Below are 23,491 nucleotides of genomic sequence, written 5' to 3'. Positions count from 1 at the left end.
ATCATAGAATTAATGAGGGAAAAAGAGTGAGTGGTGCACTTAGGAGTCTGTGGAGACAAAGAACTTTGTCCTTGGAGGCAAAGAGGGGAATGTATGAGAGTATAGTTTTACCAACGCTCTTATATGGGTGTGAAGCGTGGGTGATGAATGTTGCAGCGAGGAGAAGGCTGGAGGCAGTGGAGATGTCATGTCTGAGGGCAATGTGTGGTGTGAATATAATGCAGAGAATTCGTAGTTTGGAAGTTAGGAGGAGGTGCGGGATTACCAAAACTGTTGTCCAGAGGGCTGAGGAAGGGTTGTTGAGGTGGTTCGGACATGTAGAGAGAATGGAGCGAAACAGAATGACTTCAAGAGTGTATCAGTCTGTAGTGGAAGGAAGGCGGGGTAGGGGTCGGCCTAGGAAGGGTTGGAGGGAGGGGGTAAAGGAGGTTTTGTGTGCGAGGGGCTTGGACTTCCAGCAGGCATGCGTGAGCGTGTTTGATAGGAGTGAATGGAGACAAATGGTTTTTAATACTTGACGTGCTGTTGGAGTGTGAGCAAAGTAACATTTATGAAGGGATTCAGGGAAACCGGCAGGCCGGACTTGAGTCCTGGAGATGGGAAGTACAGTGCCTGCACTCTGAAGGAGGGGTGTTAATGTTGCAGTTTAAAAACTGTAGTGTAAAGCACCCTTCTGGCAAGACAGTGATGGAGTGAATGATGGTGAAAGTTTTTCTTTTTCGGGCCACCCTGCCTTGGTGGGAATCGGCCGGTGTGATAATAAAAAAAAAAAAAAAAAATATCACACTGGCCGATTCCCACCAAGGCAGGGTGGCCCGAAAAAGAAAAACTTTCACCATCATTCACTCCATCACTGTCTTGCCAGAAGGGTGCTTTACACTACAGTTTAAACTGCAACATTAACACCCCTCCTTCAGAGTGCAGGCACTGTACTTCCCATCTCCAGGACTCAAGTCCGGCCTGCCGGTTTCCCTGAACCCCTTCATAAATGTTACTTTGCTCACACTCCAACAGCACGTCAAGTATTAAAAACCATTTGTCTCCATTCACTCCTATCAAACACACTCACACATGCCTGCTGGAAATCCAAGCCCCTCGCACACAAAACCTCCTTTACCCCCTCCCTCCAACCTTTCCTAGGCCGACCCCTACCCCGCCTTCCTTCCACTACAGACTGATACACTCTTGAAGTCACTCTGTTTCGCTCCATTCTCTCTACATGTCCGAACCACCTCAACAACCCTTCCTCAGCCCTCTGGACAACAGTTGCTTATATTTATGGACATTAAAGATATACAAACAACAAATTTAGTCATGACAAATAGGACAAACAAGCAGACAACTATTTCTTTAAAGTTGAATTGTGATTACATAGAGAGCACTAAACCCTTAAATAGTAATGAGGAATTTGTAAGTTCTCCAGAAACCTGAGTAATTGATGTCCATCATTGCTGACACTAACACACTTCTGGAAAGATAGTGATTGTGTGAATGATAGTGAAAGAGTGTCTTTTACTGGTCACCCTGCCTCGGTGGAAGACAGCCAACGTAATAAAAAGAATTAGATTTGTTTCAAGAAAGGAAAAAGTAATCTCAATTTCTTGGATCAAGATCCCTTTAATATCAACACACCCTTTTGAAAGATCATTGCAGGTAATATTTTCATCTGTGAATGGGCATTATATGTTAAGTAGCTGCATGACCCCTTTGGGTTTAGGACTTAATTTGATTATATTATTATTATTATTGTTCTTTATTAAAATAAGTAAAGCTGTTAAACATTTTATTCAACCATCCTCAGCTCTTGTATTAGTTTCTCACTTTTATTTTCTTGAAAGATATTTACAAATTAATATTTTTAAGCCTATAGGGCATTTCCCAACAAAGTATGGTGATGCAAAGAAAGAAACACACTCGTCATCACTTGTTCAATAGCTGTCGTGTCAGAAGTGCTTTGACATAACAATTCAAATAAACAGTTTAAAATGACCCCTGTGAATTGATGTTCTTGTCCATCCTTCATGGTGCAGATATTGTATTTCCCACTTCTAGAACCTGAGTCTAGCACACTGGTATCCCTGATTACCTTCATGTTACATTGCTTACATTCCAAAAATGCTTCAAGTTATGACACTGGCTATATAAAAAAAAATTATTTCAGGCAAACTTGTGAGCGTCAAAGGAACAGTTGTCCGTGTAAGCAGCATTAAGCCATTATGTACAAGACTGGCTTTTACGTGTATGGGGTGCGGGAGTGTTCAGGGAGTGAGCCAGAATGAAGGTCGTTACACTGTGCCAACTTCCTGCCATGTTCAGGAGTGTAGGGCAAGATCATTTGTGCCAGACCGCTCTCACAAGTTGACACACACAGTAGACTGGCAAAACTTCAGAATTCAGGAAATTATCAGTGATGATCAGGTAAGAATCCACCCTAGATGTGACTTTAGTTCCTACCTACAGTTAGAGACAGAAGCTGAGGAATAACTGCACAACAGTAAATCTTATAAAAAATAAGTTTACTATAGCATAATTAAGAATAATGTCAAAGCCACGCACAGGTTGGTAAGCTATTTTTGGTTGGAAATGAAGTATTTCTACTGAGATTCAATAACCAAATACTTGGTCTCTTCCAGTATGATTTTAACCCTTTCAGGGTCGCCAGACCCTCTCCGAAACTTGTTCTCAGGGTCGCCCAAATTTCAAAAAAAAAAAAAAATTATTTTTTCTTATGAAAGATAGAGTATCTTTTCCCAGTCATAATGACACAAAAAGTATGAAATTTGATGGAAAACTTATGGAATTATGCTCTCGCAAAGTTGGCAGCCTCGACAATTTTGCCCACTTTGAGCCCTATTTTCGGCCAATTCCACTGTACTAGTCGACAGAAATCATAACTATTTCGCTAGAACTCCATTTTTTCTATCGAATGAGCACAAGAAACCACCCATTTACCAATTTCAACTATCCAATAAAGTGGTCAGAATTTAGCAATTTTGCCAATTTCACACAGATTTCAAAAGATGTCAATTTCTGAATAGGGTCCAGAATAAACAAGAAAGACATTCCTGGCACTAAAATAACAAGTTCTCTGTTCGTTAATCACATCCCCAGGCCCCTCTTATGTGTCTTTGGCTTTCCACTTTGAATTTTTATTCTCACAAAAAATAGAAGATTTACTGTTATGCAGACTACTGCATTAGTGTAAAAATGGTATAAATAATATCAGCGCACTTGTGAAAGAATATTAGACTCGCCAATTGACGTGTATTGGATGCTTGACATGATTTGTTTACTTTTGAACTTTGGTAAAAATCGAACATTTCTGCTGCTTTGAGCTCAATTTCAAGGTACTTTTCTTTGTAAAACCAGTCAAAATCATCTCAATTTCTGTAATATGTCTCCCATTCTATAAAATGAGACCAGGAAAACTAGAATACAACCATAAATACCATACGAAAATACAGTGCAAAGTCGCTGTTTTAATCCAAAAGCACGGTCAAATTTTTTTTTTTCTCATTACACACTGTGTGCTGCAGAATTTTTTTTATACTGTGCACACTGACCACATAGACCGATTCTATTATATGTAGGCCTACCAGCTTTCTCTCACTAGATTTGAGGGCACTAGAATTTAGGTGTACTAGTACGTCAAAAACCCTGGGGCGTAAGCCGTACAAGTATGGCCGAAACCCTGAAAGGGTTCAATGCCAAAATAACAATTATGATGCATTAATAAAAATGGCTAAGATATAATCTATGTAAACAGGAATATTTATCAGTCTGCCAGAGGCGTTATTTTGGATTTAAAACTGTGAGCAGGGAAGGCAGAATGGGTACCATTCTCAGGGAGATATAAGAACATAGTGTAAATGCAGACTCGTCCCCAAAGCCACCTTGGTGCAGGGTAGCCAGCAGAGAAACAGTCCATTGTGAACGAAGAGTGTACACTAAGTTTTTTGTTTTTTCAACAACAACTGTCTCCCACCAAGACAGGGTGACTCGAAAAGGAAGAAAACCTTATAAATCTCTTATTTTTACGCTTAGTAATTTATGCAGGTGAAGGGATTTATACAATAAGTATTGACAACAAAATTTTGTTGCCAACTGGATCTGGGTGTTTGCTCCTGCCCTGCCTGGCCTCTTTGCATCACTACAACAAGGGTATAGCACTGATGAGCAGGCGAAGGTCAGGGATGCTGAACTGGGCACATAAGACTGTACTAGGGCTAGAAGAGGTAGATAATAGGTAGGTAACACAGTAGGTATGATAGACAGTTTTTCAGGTGAGCCTGCCAAAGGCCCCACATCAAAAATATATTTTGGTCAAATGTTTTAAATTTTTTTCAGAATTTTTTAATGTATGAAGATATTGTTCTTTACTTTAAAATGGCTTGGAAAATTTTTATATGTAAAGTGCCATGAAAAATAGATTTAACTTGTTTGTCAGTGCCATTATTTTAATACATGTACATATTAATGCTTATTTAAATGTTAATTTTCACTAGTAATTTAGTGCAGGTTGACCATCACTAACCTGGCATCATCGGGACCTGTAGGGTGCTGGATTAGTGATTTTGCAAGATTACAGAGTGGTAAGGTTAGAATACACTTAACCCAATGGTGATATTTACGCATCAGCAATTTCACCCACTTTATGCCCTATTTTTGGTACATTCCATTGTTCCAGTGTACCAAACTCATAGCTATTTCACTAGTATTCCTTCTATTCTGTCAATTGAGTACAAGAAACCACCCAGAATGCACATTGCAGACATTCTTGGCACTAAAATAACATTTTCTCTGTTCATTAGTCATGTCTACAGGCCCCTCTTATATTACGCTTGCTTTCCATTTTGAATTTTTATACACACAAAAAATAGAAGATTTACTGTTATGCAGAGTACTGCATTATTGTAATACATGTAATTGTATAAATAACGTCAACCCATTTGTGATTGCGTGTTAGACCGGCCAGTTGGACACGTATTGTACGGCGACGTCATTTGTTCACTCAAACATTTCTACTACTTTGAGCTCAATTTTAAGGTCCTTTCCTGCGTGAAAGCAATCAAAATTATATATATTCCCATAAGATATCTTCCATTCTATCAAATGAGACCAAAAAAAGAATAAAACCATGCAAACCATACAAAAATACACTGCAAAGTCGCTGTTTTACACCAAAAGCACTGGTGCCGTTTTTTTCTCATTTTGCACTGCCTGCTGCAGGATGTTTTTTATATAGTGCACACTTACCACACAGACCTGTTCTCTCATATGTAGGCCCAAATTTACTAGTCACACCTTATCTGAGTGAGCTGAGCTCATGGCGACCGACAGTGGCTTCAAAGCCACCTTATCTTTTATGAACAATGTACTGTGTATGTTCTTTACACAATGAGAAGCATTTCTTTTATTCATTGGAACCATGGCTAGGGCTAAAAGTGAGCAGGTTATAACAATAAATGGAGAAAAAGAAGTTGGAATGACTTATGCAGCAAGTAGAACTGCTCCCAAACAGTAGCGGCAGTTGGAGTGGCAACCCCGGAAATTTGAAATTATGGTAGCCGAAATTAGCACCGGATTGATGATGGAACCGAATTACTGATTGCCGACCTGTATTGTTTTTTCATTATTGTCAATTTCTATACCATATTCTTTTTATATTATTGTTGTGTTCAGGGTTGAACAAAGTAATGTACAGCAATTAAGCTTATTTTAGAATCTGACTACGTTATTGATAGTTTGTGTTTTACAGAAAGAAGGAGGTCGTGTTCCTCGCACAATTGAGTGTGAAGTTAGAGAAGATCTTGTTGACTCGTGTGTCCCAGGTGACATGATCACCATTACTGGCATTGTCAAGGTGAGCTTCAGAGTTGTAATGTCTTTTTTATTATTTTTATCATATGTGATTCTCTTCAGTGTATGAAGCATTCATTCAACAGGTATAAGGTTGAGAGAGCAATCATATGGGAAGGAACTCCTGTCCTGTCATGTGAACATGAAATGGAAGCCTGTTAAATCTTTTACTCTCTGGCAGGACTGCTGTTCTTTTTCTCTCTGCCTTATGAACATGTAAGATGACAGATAAATCTTACAAACTTACACTTATATTCAGTGTAAACTTTCTTGACTTTCTTGTGTTTCATAATACATCTTTTTCCAGTTGTGTATTATTTTTAGTTTAGCATACCTAGTTTTAGACTGAACATCTTGAACAGTGATCCCTAAATTAATAACATCCGTAACATAAGTGAAATTTGAAAGACTAGCCAGAAATTCATGAATGAAATTACTGATAAAGACCAGGAGCACAGAGTAGAATCTGAATGAATTAAGTTTAAATCTATTTAGGATTGGGAAACACTTTGGGACTTGCTTACCTTTGTCACCTGCATCAGTGAATTTGGCAAAAATATTTTGTACCCCATCATTTAATTTGCAGATGATACCAAGATTGATTATAGGTAATAGGTTGGTAGACAGCAACCACCCAGGGAGGTACTACCATTCTGCCATGTGAATGTGAAGTGGAACCCTGTATTTGTTTTACACAATGGTAGGATTGCTGATGTCTTCTTTCTGTCTCATAAACACACACAATAACAGGTACATCTTGGTACTTCTGCTTACTAAGTCTTAGGTCACATTACACAGGCATGTACATGTATACACACCCATCTGAGTTTTCTTCTATTTTCTTAATAGTTCTTGTTCTTATTTCCTTTCACCTTCATGGGAAATTGAACAAGAATCTTTCCTCCGTAACCATACATGTCATAAGAGGCGACCAAAATGCCAGTAACGTTTCTCCTATACAAGTTACTAAATCTAAAAAAAGAAAAGCTTTTTAAGGTTTTCTTCCATTTTGAGTCACCTTGCCTTGGTAGGATATGACTGGTGTGTTGAAAGAAAACTAAAACAAGATTGATGTACAGGAGGCAAGAGAGGAGCACAGGACTGTGTTTCACTGGAAAGTGACACACACAAACTTGACTCAGTCAAAATTATTGATAAATGCTAATAAATGTAGAAAAATATAGCAATATAACAACAGTGTACCTCACAATGCAGGATGTCCTTGACTTAAAAAGCCTCAAACTGCATATATCTGCACCTACAGACATGTAATAAAGTTGATAGAATTACCGACAATATGTAAAGTAAAAGGACACAAGTGCAACTAATGTGACATTTTATTGTGGCAACGTTTCGCTCTCCAGGAGCTTTATCAAGCCATTACAAACAATACATGGACACAGGGTATATAAAGGCTCAGAGTGAGGTGCAATACTAGTGAGGTACCATTTCGATGTTCACTAGTGGTAGTACAGTGGACCCCCGGTTAACGATTTTAATCCGTGCAAGAGGGGTAATCGTTATGCGAAATAATCGTTATGTGAATGAATTTTCCCCATAAGAAATAATGGAAATAAAATTAATCCGTGCAAGACACCCAAAAGTATGAAAAAAAAATTTTTTTACCACATGAAATGTTAATTTTAATACACACAAACTGAAAAAGGCATGCACACTTACATGACACTTACTTTTATTGAAGATCTGGTGATGATTGATGGGATGGGAGGAGGGGAGAGCATTATCTTCTTACTGTTTAGAAGGGGAATCCCCTTCCATTAGGACTTGAGGTAGCAAGTCCTTTTCCGGGGTTACTTCCCTTCTTCTTTTAATGCCACTAGGACCAGCTTGAGAGTCACTGGACCTCTGTCGCACAACAAATCTGTCCATAGAGCTCTGTACCTCCCGTTCCTTTACGATTTGTCTAAAATGGGCCACAACATTGTCATTGAAATAGTCACCAGCACGGCTTGCAACAGCTGTGTCAGGGTGATTTTCATCCATAAAGGTTTGCAGTTCAACCCACTGTGCACACATTTCCTTAATTTTTGAAGTAGGCACAATGGATTCCACAACTGGCATAGGCTTCTCAGGGTTAGCCCCAAACCCTTCAAAATCTTTCTTAATTTCCATACTAATTCTCACCCTTTTTACCACAGGGTTGGCACTAGAAGCTTTCTTGGGGCCCATGGTCACTTATTTTCCAGAAACAGCACCGAAAACACTGTAATAATACGAAATATTCCGATTGTATGCTTGGATGTTATTGCGGAGGCTGGCTGGTAAACAATGCCACCGGCGGAACATGTGAGCGTGGCTCAGGCTGCACATTGGAAGCGTCTCGGACGAAAATCGGTAAGCGGGTTTTTAAGCGGTATGCGAGGCAAAATTTTTGCAATTAAAGTAAGCGGTATGCGAAATAATCGCTATGTGATGCCATCGTTATGCGGGGGTCCACTGTAGTAGTAGTAGTGACAAAAGTAATACAATATGGTAGAGCAATTAATTCGTACATGAGTAATTGTACAACGCCTGTGTACAACACCGAAATTCCACCAATCATTTCATGAAATTCAGAGACGACCAATTAGTGATCAAAGAAACTAATTTCCGCAGACGCAAGTGCTTCGAATCAGCACTGATCGCTGTTTCGAATACAATTAACCCTTTCAGGGTCCAAGGCCAAAATCTGAAGTGGTGCTCCAGTGTCCAAGAAATTTTGAAAAAAAAAAAAATTATTTTTTCTTACAGAATTAAAGAGCATATTTTTGTGAAGGTAATAAGACAAAAAAAAAATCTGATCAGTACTTACCGAGATACAGTGCCAACATCGACGAATTCCACATACGCGTATTACATTATTTTGTGGTTTTAGTTGTTTTTTCTTTTCCAATTTTTTTCTATTCCTACTAACATTTGGGGCCTGAGAGACCAATACTTTATATAATGTATATATATAAACTCACTGTATTGAACACAATAACCGCACTAAAGTTATTATCATATTATTGTTTACCACTGTTGTTTATTACAATAAACATGCACAAATATTGTATAATACTAATGTTCTATCATATATTTACATATTTACAATCACTGGACATGGTTTTAAAACTGCTGGAGCTTGTGGAACTCCTTGAAACAAGGCACCATGCACAGAGGCACCTTACATTCCTCACACATAAACCGAGTGTCTTTGCGTCTTTGTTGCCGTCGTTTTGTTTGTGGACAGACAATGCATCTCTTCTGAGCAAATTTCTTCTTAGTTGAAGGAAGCTGTATTATGAAATGATCACCTTCTCTCCTCAAACGGTTGGGTATATCCTGAGGAATTCGAGGACCATGTTGTATAGCAGGTGTTGTTACCTGGTACTTCATTATGAGTTGTCTGACAACAGACAAACAAAATTCACCATACGGTGGTCTGTTGCCAGTCTTTATTTGGTATATATTATATGCATTGAGCATTGAAATGTCCATGAGATGGAAGAAAAGTTTAATGTACCACTTGTAACTCTTACGAACACAGTCAACAAAACCAATCTGCATGTCACACTTGTCAACCAAGCGCATGTTTTGTGTATAATCAATCACTGACACTGGTTTTCGAATACGTTCATTAGTCACTCGATCAACTTTGCCACTGTCTTGCATTTCATTACGGTGAATGGTTGTCAACAATGTGACATCTCGTTTGTCATGCCACCGTAATGCCATGATGTCATTGGCAGTAAACACCTGCACGTCATCACCACGAGCACCTGCGTTGAGCCTGGGCATATGTTTACGATTAGAACGCACTGTGCCACACACATCTGTCTTGTTCACTCGCATGAAATCACTGAGTAATGGGCTTGTGTACCAGTTATCGGTATATAATGTATGCCCCTTACCAAGATAAGGTGCCATCATGTTTCTCACTACGTCACCTGAGATACCCAATAACATCTTGGTATCTTTCAATGTTTTACTACCCGTGTATACAACAATATCCAACACCAGGCCACTGTCACAGTCACAGAGTACAAACAGTTTTATACCAAAGCGTTTCCTCTTGCTCGGTATATACTGCTTGAATGACAGTCTACCTTTGAACAAAATCAAAGACTCGTCAATTACAAGATTCTTGAATGGATAAAAGTATATGCTGAACTTTTGTTTGAGATACATGAAAACATTTCTAATCTTGTATAACCTGTCACTTCTGTCAGGCCTGGTTTTGTCAGAGAAGTGCAACATACGTAAGAGTAAGATAAACCTGTTCACTGGTATGATTTCACTGAAGACCGGGGTAGAAATTAGCCGATCTGTGGACCAGTATGCTTTTATATTATGCTTATAGATGTGAGGCATAAGCATTATTTTTGCAAAAAGCAAATACATTTCTGCAACAGTCGTCTCTTTCCACCTGTGTAGTCTTGACTGTGGTGATAAGATCGTATTTGCCATGGTGTACTCAAAATACTTATTACTTTCCCTGACAATAATTTCCATCAATGGCTGGTCAAAGAATAATTCAAAGAATTCCAGTTCATTGGCCGTGGTTCCAAGGGGACAAGTAGGTAGAATTCCACTTTGAGAGTCATCAAAGTGGTGAGGCTTGGGAACAAAATTGGGATTTTGCTGCCAATCCCACATACAGTTTGCTGGTGGATACTGGACATCATAGGCTGGTTGTGCGGGTGGTTGTGGTTGTGGTTTGCTGGTGGCTGGCGCTCCGCTTTGTCCTTGAACTGACGAGTCAGCAGCGTGGGTCCCAGCGTGGCCTCGTGAGTCACGCATGGCAGTGCCACTACCATCACCACTAACACCATCCACTGATGCCTGTGGTCTATCCATGCCAAGTGTAGCCACATCATCCTCACTATCACTACCTAAAACTGGTGTTGGGCCACGGGATGTACTCTGGGATGTACTCTGTTCCCTGGGCACAGCATAGGGTACACTACCCGAGAGCATGCGGCGGCGAACATACCGACGCTTCACTGGTGAATATGATTCCTGACTATCACTACTCGATTGATCGTCGAGCGCAATAAAATCACAGTCCACGTCACTATCATCATTACTGAAGTCAGAGGCCTGGCCACGCGAAAATATTAGTTTTCTCTAGCGATGAGGAACAACCGACTGTGAGTCAAGAGTGCCCACACCAGAGGTAGAAGGTTGAGGATCGTCAGGGTTTTCTGCACTATTATCGATATCCTGGTCATTCTTTTCGGTCACTAACTGATCAAAGCCGTAGAATTCGTCTTCATTTCCACATCCATCAGTGTCAGAACTATCAGATAGGAAGAGGAGAGTCCCAATTTTCCGGGGAGTGAGAGCTGACTTGCGACGAGGCATGGTGAACAAGGGTAACTGAGCCGGCGTTCCCACAATGCTATGCGGGCGCCTAGATTTTTTGTTTATGGCGCACACCCACCACGCAGACCCGTTCTCTCACATGTAGACCTATGAGCGTTTTCGCGCTAAATTTGACGGCGCTAGAATTTTGGCGTTGATCTACGGTTTGGACACTCAATGTAAAGCCGTTGATCTACAGGACGGACCCTGAAAGGGTTAAACAAAACAACGGCAGCTTCACCATCTCCGAAGTCTTAGCAAGAATCCTCCTGAAAACAGTAAACCCTGCCATCACATAGTCTCTCCTGTTATACTACACAAAGCACATTACAGAGAGTGAACACTGAAACAAGCTGCCTCTTTCCAGTCTATATTTGTCCAACCTATTTTTACGTTACCCAAGTAATAGCTTTTACTCATGTACGAATTAATTGCTCTACCATATTGTATTACTTTTGTCACTACTACTACTACCACTAGTGAACATCGAAATGGTACCTCACTAGTATTGCACCTCACTCTGAGCCTTTATATACCCTCTGTGTCCATGTATTGTTTGTAATGGCTTGATAAAGCTTCTGGAGAGTGAAACGTTGCCACAATAAATGTCACATTAGTTGCACTTGTGTCCTTTTACTTTACCTACAGACATGGCACTTAGGAAACAATTAAGATTTTATAGCTGTCAAACAGTAGTGTGAATATTTGTGAAACGACTGACCTTCGTGTTGTTTTCTATACAAACATTCGATTTGTAAGTTGAGTAACCAGGTATGCAACTTGTTTGTAAGTTGAGTAACCAAGACTGCAAGTTGTTTATAAGTTAGAAATGTTTTGTATACATATTGAAAATGCTGCCTTCTTTTCTGTGCAAAAAGATAGCAATTTTGGCATAAGTCCCACAATCTTTGAGAGTAAGATCTGCCATAAGTAAGATAACTGAACCAGAAAAAGAGTCCAAGCTGGGGGAAGAAAATTGTCCCAGAACTAACTTCAGATACCAGACTAGGTTGAGAACTTTATAAGTGACATCTCTCTAATGGTACCATTGCTAGGTTTGAGTGCTGGTGAGCACAATGTTAACTGCCTGTAATGCACCACATGCTAGTGGCTTTCTTTTGTGCCTAACAATATTTTATTGCATGAAACTACATTATCTGTATACTGCAGAAAAGAAATTAATTATTTGTATTTGTATTTGATGTAGACAGATTTGTTCATGAGTTTATAATGTTCTACTTATCTTTTACTTAAGATGTACACAGTGAAGCCATGCTTAGTTGCAAGTGGCACTTGAGTGCAACAAGGATACTCATGCATAAGTACGATATTTGCATTGGGTGTTTGTCAAGTATGTCACTGCAATTTTTTTTTTTTGCAGTTTTTCTTCAATTTATGCCCTTATACCTGACAGTTGACTGGTTTCATGTCACAACTTCTACAATATATCAGTGGTCAAGGTCTTATTTGGATGAGCATGTGAGAGAGTACTCTTTACATGTGTTTAAATACTTCAATTCAAATTCTCGTCAATATGTACCCAGAATTGCAGAGCCCAAAGAAAAGGTTATCACAAACTGGTCATGGCCAGGTGCTGATTACCCTTATTACATAGTAAACAAAAAATGCAAAAAATTCTATTGTACCAAAACCAAAATATGGTGCACCTGATTGCTAAGCAGTGATATCTGCATGTGTTCAGTTTTCTTTGAAAAGTTTCCTCCAGTACTATTATTGCTCTTATTATCATATGGAACCTCTAAACCTGTAAAAATCATACAGGTGCCTTGGAAGTAGGGGTTAATAAAGTTTGAGCCAAGGAAGGGGTTGGTAATCTCAATTTCTTGGATCACCTCCAGCTAGCATCTTAACACAAGTAATGCTTTAACAAGGGCTTCGGGAAGCAGTTCATGTGAGAGAATGAGTATTGAGCAGCAAGCAGAGAGTATTAACATTAAGAGAATAAGGTGAATGCCATGAAGGTTAGTCAGTGCACCATATTCAAGAGAATGAAGTTTTATATGGTATTTGGAGGGGGATTCAAGATTGTGTTCAATGGAAGGTCCATGAGAAAGATTAACAAAACTGGGGGCCTCAGATCTGTCAAATATTGATATTGAATGACAGTGAGATAGTTTAGCAATTAAAATTAATTTGTTCATCTTTAACTCTCCATACAAGTTCAAGATGCTCATAAATATTAGAGGTTAACAGTACTTGATACAGCTTAATTTGCTTGTAAGAGGAAATGTAGATGGTTGACAAATTTTAGTTTTGTAAGGGAAATAAATTTATCTTCTTCTTTCAACACACCAGCTATATGCCACCAAGGCAGGTGGCCCAAAAAGAAAAAAGAAAGTTCCTCTTTTTAACTTTAGTAATGTATACAGGAGAAGGGGTTACTAGCCCCTTGCTCCCAGCATGTTAGTTGCCTCTTACAACATGCATGGCTTACAGAGGAAGAATTCTGTTCCACTTCCCCATGGAGATAAGAGGATATACACAAGAACTAGTAGGAAAATAGAAGAAAACCCAAAGGGGTGTGTATATGTATGCGTAGTGTAACCTAAGTGTAAGTACGTTTGCAATGCCTAAGCGTACGTAATAAGGCAAATAGATTACTGGGATTTATATCAAGAAGTGTAAGCAACAGAAGTCCAGAGGTCATACTGCAGCTTTATACATCATTAGTAAGGCCTCACCTAGATTATGCAGCTCAATTCTGGTCTCCATATTACAGAATGGACATAAATTCGTTAGAAAACATTCAGCGTAGGATGACTAAATTAATACATAGCATTAGAAATCTTCCTTATGAAGAAAGATTGAAGACTCTTAAGTTACATTCACTTGTTAGACGAAGAATGAGGGGAGACCTGATCGAAGTGTATAAGTGGAAGATAGGTATTAATAAAGGGGATATTAACAAGGTCTTGAGGATATCTCTCCAAGAGAGAACCCGCAGTAATGGATTTAAATTATATAAGTTTAAATTTAGAAAGGACATAGGAAAGTATTGGTTTGGAAATAGGGTAGTTGATGAGTGGAACAGTCTACCAAGTTGGGTTATTGAGGCTAGGACTTTGGGTAGTTTCAAATTTAGGTTGGATAAGTACATGAGTGGGAGGGGTTGGATTTGAGAGGGACTTGCACATCGGAGCTTGTTTCTTGGGTGGCATTGAAAATTGGGTTGGTCAAATGTTTGTTAGTGGGATAAATTGTAAAGGACCTGCCTAGTATGGGGCAATAGGCCTGCTGCAGTGTTCCTCCTTTCTTATGTTCTTATGTTCTTAGAAGTAACAAGACTAACTGAAATCTTGTATATTTATGAGACAAAAAAGAAACCAGGAATCCTACCATCATGTAAAACAGTTACACCATCATGTAAAACAATTACACTCACTTGGCAGGATGGTAGTACCTCCCTGGGCAGTTGCTGTCTACCAGCCTACTACCTACAAAATAAATATATATGATTGATAAATTTAATTTTCTTACGTTATTCAGGTAAGCCAGAGTCAAGAGGGTCGAGGAAACAAAGGTGACAAGTGCATGTTTCAGTTATATATAGATGCTTCATCAGTCACTAACTGCAAGGGTGGCAATGATTCTGCATCAGCAGTTGGCATTGAGTTCAGCATTAAGGATTATTATGCTATTCAGGTAAGGTGCTCCTAGTGAATATTATTAGAAGTATTAAAGCTAAGCTAAGTTGATTTACTTTAGATCACTTAATTTTCATTCAGTAATGCAATACTTATGATTTTTAATATCTTCATTTAGTAACCATTAAAGATCATTATCAAGACTATTGTTATCCAAATTAAAATTACCATAGCATTGTGTCCTTGATCAGCATTACATTGAGATGTTAAAGTATGAGACATTTAATAATCTTAGGAATTATAAATTAAGAGCCAGGTATCAGTTGAATTGGTTTCAGTTGCTCACTAAAGCATTGCTGATAGGGAAAATACAGGCAGCCCCACTTTACAGTGCGTGGCATGCTCCAAGTATGTTATATTTTATTTGCCGTATGTCACACTTTCATATAGGCCTCCTCCTGACCAGCGAACCAGGTGCTAAGGATTTAACGATTAATAGGGGCCCTGTTTTTATATCAGTACCTTGGTTCATTGGCCAGTCACAGACAAGCCTGCCAAAGCTGTGAAGCAGTGTGGTTTGCTTGTGAAGTGAGCATTGGCAGACTTGACTGGGCTGCTGGTCGAACATGGTGCATTCTCTGGCTCTTGCATTTTGCCCCCTTTGTTCACCATGTTGTACACTTACTCTTACATTACTGTAAATAGTGTACATATTGTAAATACCAGTTTGTCTATTTGGTGAAGGAAAAGTCAAACACCATTGTTGAGTTTTGGGTGCTCCACTTTGATCCCATTATGACTAGGTGCGCAGGCCATACTACACGTGTGTTTGTAATAGAGTGCTTCACTTTACAGAGCTTTACTCGTGCAGCAATTTTCAATTATACCCATTCTTCATTTAGTCAGGCTTCCTACAATAAATATATTCACAACTCACTATAAGCTAAGGACGAAAATATTTTAATATAAGTAATATGTGTACTGTATATGCATTTTTTAGGCCTAGCTCTATTGCTCACTTAATATATGATAGTGTAAACATGTTATGAGACTTTTATATACATTTGAAAGTGAAAGAAGGCTATGATTCACTTTACAGTGGTAGCCTGAAATCTAACCTACTGTATAAGCTGGGCCTTCCTGTACAGGCATACTTCTCTATTATTATTTTCTTCTCTTACATTGTAGTATTTCTTGCTGATCTACTTTACTTATGTATTGCCCTTGTAATATATACTGCATATTTCATTGTTGAGGTGGTTTGGTCATTCTGAGAAGCTGGAGCAAAATACAATGACTTGGAGGATGTACAAATCTATAGTGCAGTGGAGGAGGGGTAGGGGGTCATCCTAAGAAAGGATGGAGGGAGGGGGTAAAATAGGTTTTGTGTGCAAGGGACTTGGATATGCAGCAGGCATGCGTGAGCATGTTATTATTATTTATTATAATCTTGGGGAAGCACTAAGCCTGTAGGATTATACAGTGCCTGTGGGGGGGATGGAAGGTATTCAGGCTTAATTCAGAGAACTGGAGCACAGATCCAATTTCATAGATCAAGAGCCCCTCACCAGCATCAAGGAACCTCCCTTGAGGGGATGTGAGTATGTTAGATAGGAGTGAATGGAGACAAATGGCTTTTGGGACCTGACGAGCTGTTGGAGTGTGAGCAGGGTAATATTTTGTGAAGGGATTCAGGGAAACCGGTTAGCCGGACTTGAGCCCTGGAGGTGGGAAGTACCATGCTTGTAACTTTGAAGGAGGAGTTTGGGATATTGGCTGTTTGGAGTGACATCTAAACTGTTGTATCTGAGTGCCTCTGCAAAGACAGTGATTATGTGTGAATGATGGTGAAAGTGTTTATTTTTTTAGGTCACCATGCCTCAGTGGGAGATGGCCAGCATGTTGAAAAAAAAAAAAATCATTGTTTATATTTTTTCTAATATTTTTTTTATTCATTTGTGTGTTGGCCAAAAATATTCTAAAGTAAGTAATGTGTGTTGTGTACATTCATTTTACTTTTGTATCTTTTTTTCCAGGCCTAGCTCTATTGCACACTTATATATAATGGTGCAGACATTTGAAAGTAAAAAAGGGCTGTGTTTAACTTTTCGGTGATTTTTTGGTTTATGGCAGTAGCCCAGAACCTAACCTGCTGTATAAGTGGGGCCTGCCTGCAACACTAATATTCACATGATACTACTAAATAATACTATTATAATGGGATTCTATATAGGAGAACTGCAACTTAAAAAATTTCCAAGCTACACACGTCTGTATGTTAAAACAAAACCAGCTTAGGTTCTAAAAGTGCTGAACTGCAGTATGAACATAACCATCCTTTGTAGTATTGTTATCTATACAAACAATTCGCTTGTAGGTTGAAAAAGCATGAACATAATTTATTTGTCTGAGGACCTCTTGTATTACTGTTACTATTAATATACAGTGGACCCCCGCATAACGATCACCTCCGAATGCGACCAATTATGTAAGTGCGTTTGTACGTGTATGTTTGGGGGTCTGAAATGGACTAATCTACTTCACAATATTCCTTATGGGAACAAATTCAGTCAGTACTGGCACCTGAACATACTTCTGGAGTGAAAAAATATCGTTAACCAGGGGTCCACTGTATTAAATGCTCTTATACTGTAGTACTTTTACTACCAACACAATACATACTGTATTATACTAATTGTGTTATTACGATTTTGTGAGACTATTATACTTTTGTACAAAACTGTTACTTACTTTAGGTTTGCAATTCCAGGAGATCCAAGCAGAACCTAATCTCTTCAAATTACTGGTAGGATCCCTGTGCCCAGCAATATATGGGCATGAACTTGTTAAAGCTGGCTTGATTCTCTGCCTTTTTGGTGGATGTACCAAGAGTGGTCACGATCGTGTGTCTGTACGAGGTGATCCTCACATCCTTGTAGTAGGAGATCCAGGGTTAGGAAAGAGTCAGATGCTACAAGCTTGTGCTAATATTGCACCTAGAGGTAAGATGACTTGTGTCTTGAAATGTTTTCTGTTTTTCTAGACTTTCCTTCATTTTTTTTTATTTTTGCAAAGTAAAAAAGGTTAAATATTGTATTAGTAACTGCACATTAAATGAAACACATGTTTTCTTTCATATTTTAATATGTGTCTGTTAATATAGTATGAGTTCTGAGAGTGGGAAGTACAGTCCCTGCATTCTGAAAGTTGGGTGGAGATATAGTGGTTTAGATATTCATTTGAATTATGCTGTCTGTGCACTTCTGGCAAGACATAACTATATATTAATGACTGAGTGCTGGTGAATGTGTTACTGTCTCTTTGGTGGCAGTGCAGTGTATTCATAAGAAGCATTTCTTACTCTACGATTTTTTTTTTTTTTTTTTAACAAACCGGCCGTATCCCACCAAGGCAGGGTGGCCCAAAAAGAAAAACAAAAGTTTCTCTTTTTAAATTTAGTAATTTATACAGGAGAAGGGGTTACTAGCCCCTTGCTCCTGACATTTTAGCCGCCTCTTACAACACGCATAGCTTACGGAGGAAGAATTCTGTCCCACTTCCCCATGGAGATAAGAGGAAATAAACAAGAACAAGAACTAGTAAGAAAATAGAAGAAAACCCAGAGGGGTGTGTATATATATATGCTTGTACATGCATGTGTAGTGTGACCTAAGTGTAAGTAGAAGTAGCAAGACGTACCTGAAACCTTGCATGTTTATGAGACAAAAAATGGACACCAGCAATCCTACCATCATGTAGAACAATTACAGGCTTTCGTTTTACACTCACTTGGCAGGACAGTAGTACCTCCCTGGGCGGTTGCTGTCTACCAACCTACTACCTAGGTCTACGAAAATTCTTCTTATAAAATTAGTCTCTTCATTTTTGTTATTTATGTCTCTGAATTTAATCCTGGTGTAGTTAAGAATTAAAAGGGCACAATACTGTGACTGGAACAATACACAAATAATCTGCAGATAAGAGAATGAAACTTACGAGGATGTTTTGGTCTGACTTGGACTATTAACTAGTCAAGTAAGTAGTTAATAGTCCAAGTCAGACTGAAATGTCATCATAAGTTTCATTCTCCTATGCGCGGGTTATTTGTATACTGGTGTAGTAGGCATCCAAACTTGAATCTTGTCCAACAGGAGCATTTGTCACTTGATAATCTATCCCTTGAATATGCAGCTAGATAAAAATAATATGCCACTGCCACACGTAGAATGATAACTATTAATTTAAATTATATTAACCCACTTTTTCCTAAATCCATGTACTAAACAGGATTCAGATTAGTGTAAAATGCTGTGACCAGCATTCTGATGTTAAAATTTCCCCTCTGTTATATTTTCTCTCATCACTGAGTATAACTCCTGTTGTAAGAGATTTATAATAACTCTTAGTTCTTTTTAACCCTTTCAGGGTGGACAGGCCCTCTCAGAGTCACCCAAATTTAAAAAAAAAAAAAAAATTATGAAAAGATAGATAATCTTTTCCCAATCACAATGACACCAAAAGTATGAAATTTGATGGAAGACTTACGGAATTATGCTCTCGCGAAGTTAGCGGTCTTGACGATGTTTATGCATTGGCGATTTTGCCCACTTTGAGCCCTATTTTCGGCCAATTCCACTGTACTAGTCGACAGAAATCATGAATATTTCGCTAGAACTCCATTTTTTCTATTGAATGAGTGCAAGAAACCACCCATTTACCAATTTCAACTATCCAATACAGTGGTCAGAATTTAGCAATTTTGCCAATTTCACGCAAATTTCAAAAGATGCCAATTTCCAAATAGGGTCCAGAATAAACAAGAAAGACATTCCTGTCACTAAAATAACATTTCCTCTGTTCATTAGTCACGTCCCAGTGCCCCTCTTACATTCTTTTACTTTCCACTTTGAATTTTTATTCTCACAAAAAATAGAAGATTTACTGTTATGCAGACTACTGTATTAGTGTAAAAAATGGTATAAATAATATCAGCGCACTTGTGAAAGAATATTAGACTCGCCAGTTGATGTGTACTGGACGCTTAGCATGATTTGTTTACTTTTGAACTTTGGTAAAAATCGAACATTTCTGCTGCTTTGAGCTCAATTTCAAGGTACTTTTCATTGTAAAATCAGTCAAAATCATCTTAATTTCTATAATATGTCTTCCATTCTATAGAATGAGACCAGGAAAACTAGAATACAACAATAAATACCATACGAAAATACAGTGCAAAGTCGCTGTTTTAATCCAAAAACACGGTCAAAGTTTTTTTTTTTTCCATTACACACTGTGTGCTGCAGGATTTTTTTCATACTGTGCACACTGACCACATAGACCCATTCTTTCATATGTAGGCCTACCAGCTTTCTCTCGCTAGATTTGAGGGCGCTAGAATTTAGATGTACTAGTACGTCAAAATCCCTGGTGTGTAAGCCGTACTAGTACGGCCGAAACCCTGAAAGGGTTAAAAGTGGAGCCTCAGTGCCAGTGAAGGGCTTTTTATTCAAAAGATTAAAGCTACCTTCTAATCACTGATCCACCAGCAGTTGTAAGCATTTTAAAGCAGACAGTATACTTATTCCTTGTTAATTTAGTACAGTATCTTAAAAGGACAAATAATGAAGCAGCAAAAAATACTATAGTATACGGTTTATTCAGCACTTGAAGGAAGAGAGTACAGGCAGCCCCTGCTTTACAGTGCTTCGCTTTACAGAATTTTGAGAATCCAGTAGTTTTTATTATACCCATTGTTCATTTATTCAGACTTCCTACATTAAATATACAGTGGACCCCCGCTTAACGATCACCTCCAAATGCGACCAATTATGTAAGTGTATTTATGTAAGTGCGTTTGTACGTGTATGTTTGGGGGTCTGAAATGGACTAATCTACTTCACAGTATTCCTTATGGGAAAAAATTCGGTCAGTACTGGCACCTGAACATACTACTGGAATGAAAAAAGTTTGTTAACCGGGGGTCCACTGTATTCATAAACAACAAAAAAAAGGACAATATCGTGAATGGAACAATACACAAATGACCTACACTTGATTTTACAAGATATTAATTTTCCTTTTTTTAGGAGTGTATGTTTGTGGAAACACAACCACAACATCTGGCTTGACAGTGACTCTTTGTCGGGAAGGAGGCTCAGGAGATTACGCCCTAGAGGGAGGTGCCCTGGTTTTGGCTGACCAGGGAGCGTGTTGCATTGATGAATTTGATAAAATGAGCAATCAGCATCAGGTAGGTAAGAGAATAATTTGAACTCTGTTCATTGATACATTAAAAAAGGCAATCATTTCTGTTGCTTTTTTTTTTTTTTTTTTGAGTAGTAATGTATGTCTGAATGTGGTTTGTAAGACATGATGTTTCCCTATTCCTGAAGCCACATTGGTATTCTGTGCATAATTTTATGTTTTTAGGTACTGTACTAATCTTTTCTTGCAGTCTTTTTCACTACAAGTGACCCCAAATTTGTGTGCTTTGGTTAGCCTATGATTTAGAGAGAGAGCTCCATGAATAACTTTGATCAGTCACTATTTTTGTGGAGCCTATTTTGTTTTGCCTAGGTACATATGCTGTTAATTGAAAACCACCATAGAATTTCCCACTCCCAAATTTCTCTCCTTTTTCTGGACATTCTTTTCAATGTCAGTATTAATGAGGTAAAAGTAACGTTTTTGAGACATGGCCTCTGAAACACATGAGAAATAAAACATTATAAAGACAGAATTTAGTAGTATATATTTGTAAATTATGACTGGATGAGGATCTTTAGGAACTTAGCTTGTACATATTTAAGAGATGAACTATACTTTGCATGGTACTCTCATTATGAACACTGGTCTGCAATTTAGAGCCTAATGCCTCTTCCTTTTTTAATGTTAGTGTTACATTTCCTAATTTGTAGGCAGTTCACTGATTAATTGTAAGTTAAAGATCTGCACAAATGGCTTACACAGGACACCAGCTTCTGGTAATATCCGTGATATTTAATTGAGTCTTGATGCTTTTGAAGTGTCAAATTCCATCAGGAACTTTGTTATTAAACATTTCATTGACTTATAGTATCACTTGGTCTGCACCTTTCTTTTTATTTTCCTTGACACTGGGTCACTTTAACATGGTGGTGGGGTTTGAGTGGTTTGTGCCTAGTGGTAGAGGCCTCTTTTCTGGGAGGAGTGCCACCCCTCATCCTACAGGGTGCCTGCCTAAGAACTCCACATCTCTTTTGCCATAAATGGTGGATATATTAATGACAATTGGTTGCTTGAATGGAGATTCAGCTGGTTGGATTGGTAGATACTTGTAAAGGTGACTTTTTTTTTTACTTCTGTGACTCTTGTTTCCTGCATTTAGCTCACTATTTGGTGGATGAATTTGGTAGGGTGTGCAAAAGAAGAAAATTAAAGGTGAATACAGGAAAGAGTAAGGTTATGAGGATAACAAAAAGATTAGGTGATGAAAGATTGAATATCAGATTGGAGGGAGAGAGTATGGAGGAGGTGAACGTATTCAGATATTTGGGAGTGGACGTGTCAGCGGATGGGTCTATGAAAGATGAGGTGAATCATAGAATTGATGAGGGAAAAAGAGTGAGTGGTGCACTTAGGAGTCTGTGGAGACAAAGAACTTTGTCCTTGGAGGCAAAGAGGGGAATGTATGAGAGTATAGTTTTACCAACGCTCTTATATGGGTGTGAAGCGTGGGTGATGAATGTTGCAGCGAGGAGAAGGCTGGAGGCAGTGGAGATGTCATGTCTGAGGGCAATGTGTGGTGTGAATATAATGCAGAGAATTCGTAGTTTGGAAGTTAGGAGGAGGTGCGGGATTACCAAAACTGTTGTCCAGAGGGCTGAGGAAGGGTTGTTGAGGTGGTTCGGACATGTAGAGAGAATGGAGCAAAACAGAATGACTTCAAGAGTGTATCAGTCTGTAGTGGAAGGAAGGCGGGGTAGGGGTCGGCCTAGGAAGGGTTGGAGGGAGGGGGTAAAGGAGGTTTTGTGTGCGAGGGGCTTGGACTTCCAGCAGGCATGCGTGAGCGTGTTTGATAGGAGTGAATGGAGACAAATGGTTTTTAATACTTGACGTGCTGTTGGAGTGTGAGCAAAGTAACATTTATGAAGGGATTCAGGGAAACCGGCAGGCCGGACTTGAGTCCTGGAGATGGGAAGTACAGTGCCTGCACTCTGAAGGAGGGGTGTTAATGTTGCAGTTTAAAAACTGTAGTGTAAAGCACCCTTCTGGCAAGACAGTGATGGAGTGAATGATGGTGAAAGTTTTTCTTTTTCGGGCCACCCTGCCTTGGTGGGAATCGGCCGGTGTGATAATAAAAAAATAAATAAAATATTTGCAGGATACAGTTTTCCTTATAAACTCCAATATTTATCTCCTATACAGGTACAACACTGATTTTCTGGCTCCAACACCTTGCTAGTATATTGATTTTGCTGGATGTGAACAGAGGTCACATAATAATTCAACAATACACCTTTAAATTCACCATGGGCTGCTGAAAATTTAAATTAAACATTAGTATAAATGAAACAGGTTTATTAATTACTGTATTTACAAAGAATGTTGTGTACTACCACTCCCAATGTTGTAAATTGTAGAATTTTAATGAAACTGTAGAGCTAATCCAAAGGTCTGGAAGTTGAGGGTTATCAGGATTA

General features: G+C 38.7%; 1 protein-coding gene across 1 annotated transcript in view; it reads left to right on the top strand.

Moving 5' to 3' along the window:
* Nucleotides 1-23,491, top strand: part of rec (recombination-defective) — a 61,592-nt gene that overhangs the window by 21,823 nt on the left and 16,278 nt on the right. Inside the window, exons 6-10 of the mRNA XM_053799343.2 lie at nt 2,162-2,418; nt 5,759-5,863; nt 14,713-14,868; nt 17,581-17,812; nt 20,897-21,060. Of these exons, the coding sequence (XP_053655318.1) occupies nt 2,162-2,418; nt 5,759-5,863; nt 14,713-14,868; nt 17,581-17,812; nt 20,897-21,060 (914 nt within the window). The remainder of the gene's footprint in view (nt 1-2,161; nt 2,419-5,758; nt 5,864-14,712; nt 14,869-17,580; nt 17,813-20,896; nt 21,061-23,491) is intronic.

Source organism: Cherax quadricarinatus, chromosome 84, assembly GCF_038502225.1.
Source record: "Cherax quadricarinatus isolate ZL_2023a chromosome 84, ASM3850222v1, whole genome shotgun sequence".
NCBI lineage: Eukaryota > Metazoa > Arthropoda > Malacostraca > Decapoda > Parastacidae > Cherax > Cherax quadricarinatus.
This window is presented reverse-complemented; position numbering and strand designations above follow the sequence as displayed.